The 13,812-nt window shown below is 40.3% G+C and overlaps 1 protein-coding gene across 3 annotated transcripts in view; it reads left to right on the plus strand.

Moving 5' to 3' along the window:
- The first annotated feature begins 2,241 nt into the window (after nt 1-2,241).
- The window catches only part of UNC80 (unc-80 homolog, NALCN channel complex subunit), a 233,754-nt gene continuing 222,183 nt past the window's right edge, over nt 2,242-13,812 (plus strand). For all 3 annotated transcript variants that reach the window (XM_059927385.1, XM_059927384.1, XM_059927387.1), the window contains exons 1-4: nt 2,242-2,333; nt 3,308-3,356; nt 6,024-6,180; nt 7,119-7,420. In XM_059927385.1, coding sequence (XP_059783368.1) covers nt 2,242-2,333; nt 3,308-3,356; nt 6,024-6,180; nt 7,119-7,420 — 600 coding nt within the window. The remainder of the gene's footprint in view (nt 2,334-3,307; nt 3,357-6,023; nt 6,181-7,118; nt 7,421-13,812) is intronic.

A 13,812-nucleotide genomic window follows, 5' to 3' on the forward strand; every position in this document is an offset into this window, starting at 1 on the left:
GTTTCTTATGAGCAGGAATCTATATAGATTAGTGCTTGGCATGTAAAATGGACTCAGTAAATATGAATAAACTATTTAGAATCTATCTTTCTTTGTTTCAAGATTCATATTAAAAGATGACTTCAAGAGGAGCAAAACTGGAGTCAGCCTGTGCTCAGAGCTTTAGCCCTGCCCTGGCAGCTTTGAGATCCTAATCAGACAGGTCACATCATAATAATGCAGAAGCCCAAGACATTTAGCAACATGAGAAATGAGAAACAGCTCAAGAAAACCCAATGAAGATCCAAACTGAGAATGACATATTTCCTAATGATCAAATCTAAGTTTGGTACACTGAGACATATTACCTCTCCTAGGGTAGAATACCTTTGATGACATTAAGTAACATTGTGAGTGATGGCAGCTACAAGCGAGGCAGAAGAAATATTGAAAGTTAGCCTCAAAGATCGTGTATAACGAATACCTTTGAGAAGTAACAAATGTGTGTAATTTCCCCTACGCTGTTGACATAGCAGACAGCACTAATCAGTAACAGCAGTCTTTTCTTGAAGTACCTGGACCTTATCTCCACAGTCTTTCTCAACAGCCAGGCCCTAACAATTGATCTGAGTTGGCATGAGAGAGAAAACCTATTTACCACATAGCCTATAAAAGAAAAGAGCTCTGTGATGAGAATCATAAGGACTTGCTTCTCCTTTGGGTCCTAACCATGAACCAGCTAGGAAGTCACTTCAAAACCCTAGGCCTCATCACCCTTATCAGTAAAATTTGGAAATAGGAGTGGACTTTCTCTAAGTTTCCTTTGTGTGTCCTAGCCCTAGATATTTATAATCTTAAGCAATGGGAAGCATCTATGAATAACTGGAAAAAACATGACTATCACATAATTCTAAGAAATGAAGTTACTCATTGATGTTATAAAACATAATTGTTATCTTTTTTCCTCCTTACAGAGCTGCTGATACTAATTATAAGATTCTTTGTCCAATGGTTAAAAAGGAAAAAAAAAAACTTTAAGAAATTAAATGAAGAATTTATTTCTGTGACTGAAAATACCAGTACATACCATATAGTTCTCTCTGTATGGTGTAGACACACATGTAGTTAATAGAAGATATTTCTATCTGTTGAGATTAGGCCCTGGGGTGTCTGATTCTCCATTTCGTGGATCACACCAATACCTTTGCTCAAACTGGTGTATGACTATGTTCATTTGCAAGTATTTGGATCCACAGCCATGGTTTTTTACTCACACTGCTTCACTGTTGACCTCACCCCCTACTTGTTTTACTGCCAGATAAAACATCTAACAATAATCTACTTATAAACTATAGTACAGGGCTTTGAGTATGACAACTCAAGTGCACTAATGGACTATATAATAAACTTCATTTTCTAACTGCATGAGTCACATGTTCTTTCTCAAGTTGTAATTAACTGATACCCACAACTGGTTAGTTTGGCAATATCTCTGCTTTGGCAAAACAAGCATGGTTACTTTCTTGTGGTTACCCTTTTACAGTAAATTCTCACGTCAGAGAACTTTCAAGCTTTCTGTTTTGCCAAACTTGCTTCCTTCCTGGTTTACACTTCTAATAATTTTCATGTGCTCCTTCTGCTGAATCCCGAGGGTGGACTCCTGACCTCCTTGCTGGAGGTGCGAAGGATGCCAGGGTTAGTGACTGCTCTGCGGTTCCCCAAAGCTCCTCCTCCCCAGAACGTGACAGTTCTTCAGCTGCCAAGGTTGGGAAGCAGGACAGGGGACACTCCTGGGGTGCAGCTCCGAGGGGAGGAAGCCGAATTCTGGGGGCTAAAGAGGCCACGCAGGACACCTGCGTGCGATGCGGAGCTTGGACCCTTTTGGCCATCCCACGGCTGCTCAACCTGACCCCTGCTCTTGTCTCCCGCCGGTCTGTCCGGCGCGGGCCGCTGTCCACAGTGGGAGGTGCTGAAAGCAAGGAGAGGGCGCGGGGGCGGCGAGGCGGACAGCTTCTCCGAGCGCCCCCGTCCTCGCTCCTCGGTTCCTCCAGCCCTCCCCTCCTCCCGCAGCCATGTTCCACGCGCGGGGAGGGGCTGGGGAAGGGGAGAGGGACGGGGGATCAGGGCGGAGGGAGGCTGCTCTGCCTCAGGGAAGGAGGGGATGAGAGTTGGGGAGAGCAGCGGGAGGAGGCGGCGGCGGCGGCGGCGGCTAGCGAGGAGCCAGCGCTGGGTCCTGCAGTAGAACTCCCAGGAGCCACCATCATGGTGAAGAGGAAGAGCTCCGAGGGCCAAGAGCAAGACAGCGGCCGCGGCATCCCCTTGCCCATCCAGACCTTCCTGTGGCGGCAAACCAGGTGAGGGGCGCAGAGGGCGCACCGTGGGCCGCCCCGGGCTGGGAGCGCTCCTGGGGCCGCCTGGGTCGTCGTCGCCGCTGCCGCTGCTGCCGAGGCCGCGCCACAGCCTGCAGCTCCCTCTCTGGGGCTGGAAATCAAGCCTTGTGCACCCGCTTAAAAACACGCATTTAAAAAAATATTTCAGTGAAGTTTGACGACCAGCAGGTTGGCAGCTGTAGAATAAATATATACATTATTTAGGGGGTGAGAGGGCAGAGAGCCTAGGGGGAGGGGGCGGGGAATTAGGGAAGATAATTATGACTGGCTGTGCTCCTGTGTCCAATCCCCCCTCCATCTCCTGCTGTAATTCCAGCCCGGTGACCTGTTGTTTTTCCAGCTCCTGTTTGTTGAATACCTGCTATGCCCACTTGTTAACCATTTTTGCTCGGATTCAGCTAGTGTAATCTTCCTGGTTAAAGCCTCTGAGAAGAATCATTTTTGATAAGAAATTTTTTTTTTCTTGGAAAAACCTGAAACCTATTTCCATAAACAGGACACAAGGTTTCCATCATCATCATCATCATTATTATTATTTTTATTTTTATTTTTATTACTTTAGAGATTTATCAGATAAGAAATTAGATTCTGAAAATCATATGCCACAAGCTGTGTTCAGTTTTCAGTTTTTGAAATGACGGTACACATGAGTAATGCAACGCTTCTGACCATTGGTGATTTAGAATCCGATTAGGTAAAAAGTCTTCAGAATAAGACTGGCTACAGAAAACGTAGAAATCCACAGCTTTTTCATGTATGTAATTACACATATAAAAGCAAATGTCGTCAGCTGTTTAATACCTGCTCATTAACAAGCCATAGGGAGGCGTGAAATTTGTTTCATAGCACTATGTTTTATTCGTTGAAAATATGTCATAAGGATGCTCTAATAATAATTTTACTTGTGTTTAAAGCAATTATTTCTATTAATTTTTCAGTGCATTTTTGAGGCCTAAACTGGGGAAGCAATATGAAGCCTCTTGTGTGGTATGTGATATTCACCATTTAATGACTATTTGCATATACTGTGTGGTAATTTGAAAGAAAGAATTTAAATTGTACTGACTGTATAAATTCACTCAGCAAATATTATTGAGCACCTACTATGTGCCAGGCACTGTTCTAGATGATGAGATAGAGCAATAATCAAAACAAATATAGAGTTTGCATTCTACTGGGAGGGGGATAGGCCACTCATAAATGAGTAAAATACATAGCCAGCCAGATGGTGATATGCGCTATGGAGAAAAATTAAGCAAGAAAGGACATTAAGGAGCACTAGGGTGGAGGTTTCATGTTAGAAGTAGTGGATAGATAACGTTTGCCTGCTAATGTGACCCCTGGACAAAGATTTGAAGGAAGGGAGGGAGAAATAGCTGAGGGCAGAGCAGAGGGAAAGCAAGTCTAAAGACCCTAAGTGGGGAGGGGTAGAGCAGTAGAAGAGAGTGTGGGAAGATAACAGAACAAGGACAAGTATAATAAGTCAAATCCTTAATCAACAAGATCAAAACTGTTATATAGTGGAAGCTCATATAATGAGAGCCTATGACCTACTCAAAGTAATATGCAATTCTGAACTTATATGTCTTCCATTTTGTGTGCAAGTCTGAAATGGACGATATGAAATAATTATGAAAATAATGCTATTGATATTTATGCAAAATACAGTGCCCTTGTCCTGAGATTCTAAGGGAATCCCATGCCTTACAAGTTGTCTTTTTACAAATTGAGAAGAAGACACAAAAACGTGAAGCAAAATTAAAATGAGCTTTTCAAAGACTTCATTAAAAATTGGAACTCACATAAAGGTCTTTACATTGCATATATTATAACCTAAAAGTGTAACCCTACCCATTTGGATATTGCCATGATATTTGCAAATGACCTTCTAGTAAGGAGCTCTGAAATGTGTTAGGGCCACACACTATTATGGAAGCCAATTGGAAAATTAAACACCTCTCCCCATACACACACATACGTGCACAGCACACGCTCAAATAAGAATTTTTTTTGTTGCATTTCCTGCCCTTCAAAATTGTCACAGATATTTTTTTAAATCTAACTAACTTTTTAATAAGGACCTTTTAATGGAATTTGTTGTACTTAGCTCAAGTTAAAGTACTTTGACACCTGAAATCTCTGAGCCTTCCTCAAATCATGCTTACAGTTATACTAGCTTAAAATAACCCTGACTTTTCTCTGTTCTTGGCAAAGATATGTCTGACATTTTAATGTTGTCACACAATATCAAGTAAGTCCCATTCATAGATACGGATAGATAGAGAGTGATGTAAGTATAGAAAACAATTTCCAGGTTTTAAAATTACAAAAAGTTATATTAGTAACATTTAAGAAGAAAATGGCATTAAGTATCTAAAGCTTCCTGAGATTATGAAATATATAACTCATCCTCTGAAAGTATATTCATCAAGACTGTATAAATTCTTTATAATCTTTTAATGTCTAACATACTCACCCTTTACTTAATGAATACTTAGATACCCGAGGGCTGAGGAATTTAAAAGTATTTGCATCTGCCTTTATCTGGTTTCTTTAAGAAAATCCCAAAGACTACATCTCTGATTGCACTCCTTGCCAAACCTCAGCATGCCTTTCATTATGAAGGTGAATGTATTTTCTTTTCTTGAGTCAAAGGTAAATAGCTTTCTTTGGAGAATCTCTGTATTAAGCCATATTTTTTCTCAGGTATCCTAATAATTCCAATAATACAGCTTGAGCACTTGGGACTGGTATTATGACCACTCGGGGAGAGCACAGTTCTCTAGACCATTTGAGACATCAAGTAGCAAGCAGGTTCTGTTCATACAAGTCAAATGTTTATTAAATTTAGTGTGATATTTGGTAGCTGCAGTTTCCCCAGCACCTTATAGTGATATCCTCCTCCACCTTCAAAGAGAAAAAAACAACTCAGTAGGTCAACTTGTTCTGGGGCTTGGGGGTGGGGTGCTTCACTTGCTGAAAGTATCCCTGGCCAGGATAGAAGATTTAATAAACCACCAAAGCAGAAATGGCTTATTTCCCTCCTCCCTCCCTCCTTTCTTCTTTCCCTTCTTTTCTCTCTTTACTCAACAGTTAGATGAACAATCTTTATGGTTCTAGGCATTATGTAAGGAGTGTCCTGTGCCAGATCATTGCTAGGGACATGGAATATCTCAGAGACCCCAAAATCAGATCTCTTGAAAGAGTTGGGTCTTATTTTACACTTGTTGCCCATTCACATAAATTCTGTCCCTCAAGACACTTTCACAAAAGACATTTCACACGGTCTGCAGTTGTGATAGGTCCTTTCAGTGACCCAGCATCATTTTATAAAATATTACGTCCAAAACCTTCATACAGCTAAATGTGTTGTTGTACTCTTTTTGACGGGAGCTTATTTTGGTGGAAATAAAAATCATTTAATAATTTAAGCCATATACTTTGGATCAAAAACGTGAAAATGGGTAGATAATAGGACATTATCACTGACTCATTTCATGTCAGCATATACAATGAAATGCAACGTGAGGGCACTCTAAAGAATTTGGTCTAGTGATATGTGTCTTTTCGGGTATACAGTACCGTGTTGTCTATTTTTTCACCCATCAGAATCTCTAATTTCTTATTTTACTTTTTTTTTTTTGGTATCTACAGTCCTTTGAACGAGTGTTGGTAGAAAACAAGCTGCATGGCCTCTCTCCGGCCCTCTCTGAAGCCATCCAGAGCATTTCCAGATGGGAGCTGGTACAAGCCGCCTTGCCTCATGTCCTCCACTGCACTGCAACGCTGCTGTCAAACAGAAACAAGCTAGGTTGGTGCTCCTACATTCCTTCTTCATGACATACCATCGTCCTCACTCATGGTAACTCATAATAACACTCACAGTAACCACCTGTGTATCTGACTATTTTTCCAGGCACTGGGCACACATTCTCATTTAATTCTGACAAAATCTCCCTCCCATTGGTGTCATTGTTATCTCCATTTTACCAATGAGGGAACTAGCTCTCTTTCTTTTAGCTTTTTAATTTTACAAGAATATGTGAATGTATTCTCCTTTTAAACATTAGAATGTTATAGAGAAGCTAAAGACTCTCTCTCACCCGTTCAAGATGAGTTCTAATCAGAGTTGTCCCTTTGTCTTCCCAACTCCTAAAGCGACCACCTTCATGAATTCGTCATATTCCCCGCCAGATCTTTTCCCAACTTTGTGGTATTATGTGTACGTGTGCATGCATGCACATACATATTATTTTTCTTGTTTAGATTATTTTGCAGATTACTTTTCCCACATGGCATTATGTCCTAGCCATCTGCCCCAAGATCTGCTCCATCCAGTTCCTTCCCCTCATTTGGGTCTCTGCTCAAATGTTACCTTTATAGAGGGGCCTTTCCTAATCACACTGTCTAAAACGGAGTAGTTGTTATCCTCAAAGCCCATACTCTTAACTACTATGCTGCTTATTTGGAAATATATGTGGGTATCTGACTGAAGAGATGTGATGCATGCGGTTTCTTTCCCTGTGTCAGCATATCATTCTGCAGAGATTGCAGCCATTTAGAAAGTCCCAAAGCAAGAGTGATGAACCCTTTCAGCAGTGGCTGTAAGTGGTGTAGAGAAATGCTAGTGTCTCCCAGGAAATCAAGGCACAGAACAAAGCGAGGATGTTCTTCCCACACCCAAGGTTGACATCCGTTGTTCTGGTCACAGAGTTTGCCTTAACCTAGCTGTGTTGTTGTCCCATGCAGGCCACCAGGATAAACTGGGTGTCGCTGAGACAAAGCTCCTTCATACCCTGCACTGGATGCTCCTGGAGGCCCCCCAGGACTGCAACAGCGAGCGTTTTGGGGGCACAGACCGAGGCTCCAGCTGGGGTGGCAGCAGCAGTGCTTTCATCCACCAGGTGGAAAACCAGGGTTCTCCAGGGCAGCCTTGCCAAAACAACTCCAATGATGAAGAAGAAAACAACCGACGGAAGATCTTCCAGAACTCCATGGCTACTGTGGAGCTCTTTGTGTTTCTGTTTGCTCCTCTGGTACACAGGATCAAGGTAAGCAGAAAGCTGGTGAGGGCTAAGGGGAACTAGAAGTCAGATGAGGGTTTGCTTCAAATGCTATTTCTGTATTTGGCCTCCATGTCTTTGTGTGATCTTATAGCAAGCCAAGACATGGAGAGCTTTGTTTCTATACTAAACTATTGAACGTTATTTCAAAACCACAATTGTCCTACTTAAAAGTCTTCAGTGGTTCTCCATCTGCCCCAAGATAATACCCAATATATTAAACATGGCACATAGAGTCAACTGTGATCTGGGGCTTAAATCCTGTCTTAACTGATGAACTGCCAATCCCTACTGGCCACCTCATGAGCCAGTTCTGGGAGCCCTGTGAACCACTGCCTGAATATGCCCTTGCTGTTTGCTCTGCCCTCCTTTCCCTCCTCTGTTCCTTTCATGGTTCTTCAAACTTCAACTTTAGTCTCATCATTTCCATGGAGATTTTCCTCTGACCTTCCCCATGTAGGTTTAGACACCATCTCCTTTGTATTTCTATAGCATGTTGTAGCTGCTTCTATTATAAGGCAAGATCTGGAACAGAAGTTTTTATTGTGGACTTTTTGATATTTTGGTATACAATCTAAGAATTGCTTTTCAAAATATTTTTAAATGCATAAAGTACAAAACATAGTATTACATGGAAACAAATTGTATTAAAATACAATTATATACATGCACCCCTTGTATCTGAGAGAGACAATATTATTTTAAATCATAGTGCTACCACTTTCTAGCTGTGCGATCTTGTTGATATTATTTAACCTCTTGGATCCTCCATTGCATAAAACTGTGGATATTCAAACACAGGGTGAATATATATGAAGACATAATACATGGAAAGTACGCAGAAAAAAAAAATCAAGTACATGGAAAGAAATCAAGAACTATTTGTTACTTCTGTGAATGAATAAATTACAATATTCCATCTAAGTGCTCTGATAAGAGATAAGAAGGAATTAATATGCTCAGCTGTTCTTTAATAGAATATTAGGATCTTAATCTGATTGACTCTTTTCCATGGCTGGTAGGACTAGAATTGAAACTACCTGTAAATCCCCAAAATGCTTCGCATGCACTGACCACATTGTCTATCAAAATTATCAAAAGATATTAAATGTTGTTAAATTAAATTGCTGCTTTAAAAGCATTACACTTTCTATTTTTAAAAGTCTTTGATAAAGGTTACACTTAATGGAAAGCATTACTTTAACTGAGACGGTCCCCCTGACCTGTGGGATCTGCAGGATCTGGCTCCTGCCCCGCTACCTGGCCTCATCTCCCTCCATCTCACTGGCCTCTCTCTTGTTCACTAAGTTGCAGGCTTCCCAGAGGCTTATCCTCAAATTCAACACATTTGTTTTTGCTTTCAGGCCTTTGCACTTGTTTTTCCCTCTGTTTGAAACACTTACTGCCACCTTCCACCCTAGATTTTCACATGGCCATGTTCTTTTCATCAATTTACTCACAACTCAAATGTTACCAACTCAAAGTATTTCCCTGATTACTTTAGTGCCACTAGGACATGACTCTACATTTTTTGTTGTTTCCTTCTTAGCACCTATCAGTACCTGAAATTATTTTATGCGTTTGTTTACATGTTTGTTGCCCATCACCCCCACCAGAACAGAGGTTCTGGAGCAAAGGGACACTGCCTGTCCAGGTCACAACTCTATCTGGTAGTGTCTAGAATAGTGTCTGGCATATATGAGGCAATCAATAAATATGTAATGACTGTCACTAAATAAACCCAAGTTATCATCAGAAGCTGATCCAGATGCTAAAAGTAGCAATTATACATAGGTACGTAGTCCCCAAAACAGAAAGGGCAAGAAAGAAAGCTCCTTAAAAAGAAAAAAAAAAAGATAGCCTATAACATGTCTATTTGTAGAGAGAGATCCTCTGGATTAAAAAATGTGGAAGTATAGGAGTGGCTGGAATGGCTATAATTTTATTTGAAAACATGCTGAGAGTCCAAGATTTGGAAACAGATAGGCCTGTGTTAGAATCCAGTGCTTGCTGCTTCCTATTCTATGTAGGAAAGACATCGTGCAATTAACTTCTTTAAGCTTCAGTTTTCTCAAGTATAAATTGAACATAAGAATAATTTTATGGAGCATTGTGAGGATTAAACAAATTAAAGTGCTCAACCTGACACACAAAAAGGCATTAACAAATGGTAGTTTTTAGTGTTGGCATTTTATTGCTATTGACATTATGAATTATTAGTAGAAGGGGAGCCAGATCTTCCTTCAGGGGAGACCAAACAGATAATGAGGAAAGCTGGCTCAGTGTTCCCAAGTTTTACCTATGGCCTGGGATTGGAGTATTTATAAGGAAGTAAAACAATGCCTATGAAACACTGCACAGTGATTAATACATAGTATTGTACTGTAAAAATTACTGTTGGCTATTATTACTAGCATTATTGTTTTATCATTTTATTATTGCTATGAGAGAAATATTGTTCTAGATGCCATAGGGAACAAAAAGTATTAATGAGTCAATAAATTTCCCCACAAGGCTTTTTTCATCTGAGCGAGGGCTTTACTTTTATCAGTGTAGTGAGGAATGTACAATCCCTTGATCAGGGTTTCTCAATCTTGGCACCATTGGCATTTGGGGCCAGATAATTCTTTGTCCTGTGCTTTGTAGGATATTTACTGACATCTCTGGCTTCTAGATGCCACTAGATGCCAGTAGTACCTCCTTCCTCCGAATTGTTACAACCACAAACGATTCTAGACATTGCCAGATGTCCTTAAGGGCTGGGGAGGGGTGAGAATTGCCCCTGATTGAGATCCACTGACCTAGATCTTTTATTTGCCTGCTAGTTATCAGGCCCTACCTTCCTTATCCGTACTGTACCCATGTCAACTGCTCTCACCAGCACCTTTAATGGCCTTTTCTCCCTATTCTTCCTTTGCATTTGTCCTTCAGAACTCCAGCCCCAGATCAAGACCGAAAGCCACCTTTTCTATCCCAGCCCCAGAGATCTGCATGCTCCTGGGGGAAAACCAGACAGCAATCCAGCCTGTTGTTTCTACAAATTGTGGCCTCAAGCTCCGTGTGCTGCCCCACTTGTCAGTCCTTGTCTTGACTCCCTCGAGTCCCCACTCTGTGCTCACATAGACAATGTTTTACGTTGAGGCTCTTATAGGACATAGTACTGCAGGAGGCATGAAGGGCTGAAATCCAGTCTAGGCATGAGCCTGTGCCTCCACTTCCACACCTCCTCAATCCCTTCCACTTGCTTCTGCTTTCCTCTATTAGGTAACAAAAGTTTTCACAAATCATTTCTAATTTTTACAAACACCCACAGGAAGGTGGATATCTTTGTCTTCATTTTACCAAAGAAGAAACTGAGGTCCAGAGAGGTAACAATCAAGCTCATTAAGTAACCAAGGTGGGATTCAAACCCAATTCCATCCGACTTTCTACAAAACTATACTGTTTCTTTTGTTTCTGTGCTGGAACTCTTCTCATCAAGGTCATGAACAACCTTGAGCCATTGAACCTAATCTTTATTTTGCTGTCTTCATTTCACTAAACTTTAGCTGCATTTGAACTTACAATCCTTTCTTCTTGAAGTTTTTTATTCCTTTGGTGGCACCACACTCTGCTAGTTCTCCTTGCATCCCTGGCTATTTCTGCTCTATCTCCTTTGAGAGCTCATCTTCTTGGCCTGCCCCTCTAACATTGTGGTTCTCCAGAGGTGCAACCTAGACCCTTTGCACTTCTCACTTTGTCTTCTCTTTGGAGACCTCCTCTCCTGCTTCATTTACCACGTGTGTCCTAATAGGCTGAGGTCACCTAATTTTATATGTCTAAAGTAGTCTCCTTTCCTAACCTCTAGACCAACTTGTCAACTAGCTTCTCCAGATAGATAATCTAAGGGCATTTCAGATTTCCCCTGGAATGAGCCATTGTCCTGATGTTCTGTATTTCAGGTGGTGGACCCATTCACATAAACTCAAAACCTAGGCGCATCCTTTGATTACTCCTTCATCCTTACCTACACATTCCACTAATCACAGAGTTCTACTCATTTTGTCTCTTAAATATTTCTCAAATTTACCTAATTTTCTTCAACCCTATTATCCTCCTTAACCCAAGATTTCATCATCCATTGCTTGGGCCTCTTACTTGGGCCACTTTCTAACTGGATTTACAAGTCTCCTGGCTTGTCTCATAAAATCCAACCTCAGCACCAAAGTGATCTCTCTAAAATGCAGATCTGAACATATCACCAACATACTTAAAGTAACTTGTTGATTTCTCATTATACAGAGGATGAAACTAGCTCCCCAGTGTGGTAACTGGGGCCTCCATGACCTGCGTGGCTACCTCTCCTGCCTATGAGCTCCAAATGCTTGGCGTCTCCCTAAGAACATAACATACTTTTTTCCAGGCCTATTTCATGCTGGTCATGTCACCTGGAATACCCTCCTACCCTACCCTTCTGCCTAGAAAATTCTTCATTGGCTCGTCATTTATGACTTCATTCAAGATCTATCCTCCTTCCTTCTCTATCTCTATAATATATTAGACATATTTTTATTATTATTTTTATCTTCTTATTATCATTATCTCTTTATCTGTCCATCTCTTCTACTAGATTCCAGATGGTTTGAGAATAGGAATTATCATTGTATCTTGGGTAGCTAATGTAGTGTCTGTGTTTTGTAGGCATTTAATTGATATTTATTGAATGAATTAGTTTACTAATTAGCAAATAATCTAAGTGACTCATCCTTTTGTAAGACAGTGTATAATTCAATGCATTTTTATGCTTTTACTTTATAACTAGCTCAAATATTTTACATGAAATCAATAATCTGAAAATTCTGTCAAATATATTATTAATTTTAGACCAAATTTAATTTTTTTAATGATGAACATTTGTTACAACTAAGGAATCTACTTTAAGTGTGCTGCCAACATTTTCTTGATTTGATCCTAATCACTTATTCCTTCAATAAATATTTATTGAGTGCCTACTACATGCTAGGCACTGTTCAGAGTGCTGGAGAAACAGCAGGGGATAAAACAAAATCCAAGCCCTCAAGGAGATTTTTATAAAATTCGTATGTCTGAAGTAAACAACTTTAAAACAGAATTTAAAATAATAGTTGTTTAAGTAGATGTCTCTAAGCTACTAGTAAACACATTTAGAATTGCTTCATGTCATCATGGAAACAGGCTTTCATTGCAAGCAACATTGTGGAAATGTTGATTCTTTGAATTTTTACACCTTCTGGTTTTTCTCAGAACCTTTCTAGACCACCCACCCCACAGCTGTTTGAATGATAGAGTACCTTCTCCAACTACAGAGTTTCTGTTCATGTGTGCATATGTGTATATATCACACTGGGTGACCCATGAAAGGGGATTCTATAAGAGGAATTAGTGACCCAGAGTTTATACATTCAGCCAACTTAAGAGGACTTACAAAGGAGCATATCAACATAAGAACTGGCCATCCGTTCTGCGGGTGTTCAGGTCTAAAGAATGATCAGATTTATTTGGTGTTATTTGGAGACTAACATGTGCTCAATTAATCAACAATTATGTATTGATGTTCAAGGAAAAATGCACAGAAGGAGATCTCAACTTGTCTTCAAGAAATATACAGTCTAATTGGGGGTATATCAAACAAAACAAAATGATAACAGTAACTGTCACTGAGTGGATAGAGCAGAGGTTAAAGGCCAGGATGTCAGTTTAAGAGAACCCACTTCCTGTTGCAATGTCCATTGGAGTTTTATTTGTGCCAGGATTACTTAGAAGAAATGTGGAAAAGGACCAATCTCTGAAACTAAGAAATTGTCAAAACCAGATCAATTGTGATTTAGCATTCTTCATTTCTGGAGACAAATCTGATATACTTTGCACATGGTTAATTCTCTGATTGCTGGATCTAATACCACACATGATACTATGCAGACTTCCCCATGTCCATTTCAAGGGAAGGGGGTTGCTTTCCCCTTAACTTTGGATCTGTCTATCTAGTTGTTTACTCAGTATATCTAGTTGAATGTCTAACAGGCCTCTCAAACTTAACATGTCTAAAACTAGGCTTCTGATATCCCCAAACCTGTTCCTGCTTCGTCTTGCCCATCTTTATCAGCGACAAAGCCAAAAAATCTTTGACATCTCTTTTTCCTACACTCTACCTCTAGTCAATTAACAAATTCTATAAACTGTATTTTCAAAATGTATCCAGAATCTACAGCTTCTCATTTTGCCCTCTACTAATACCCTAGTCTAATGATCTTTCACCTAGTTGATAATAACAGCTCCCTAGTCTGTCCCCTCCCTTGCCCTTTCTCAAACTATTCTCAATAGTCTGAGTGATCCTCAAAACATACATCGAGTCATGTCATTCC

Source organism: Balaenoptera ricei, chromosome 7, assembly GCF_028023285.1.
Source record: "Balaenoptera ricei isolate mBalRic1 chromosome 7, mBalRic1.hap2, whole genome shotgun sequence".
NCBI classification, from domain to species: Eukaryota; Metazoa; Chordata; class Mammalia; order Artiodactyla; family Balaenopteridae; genus Balaenoptera; species Balaenoptera ricei.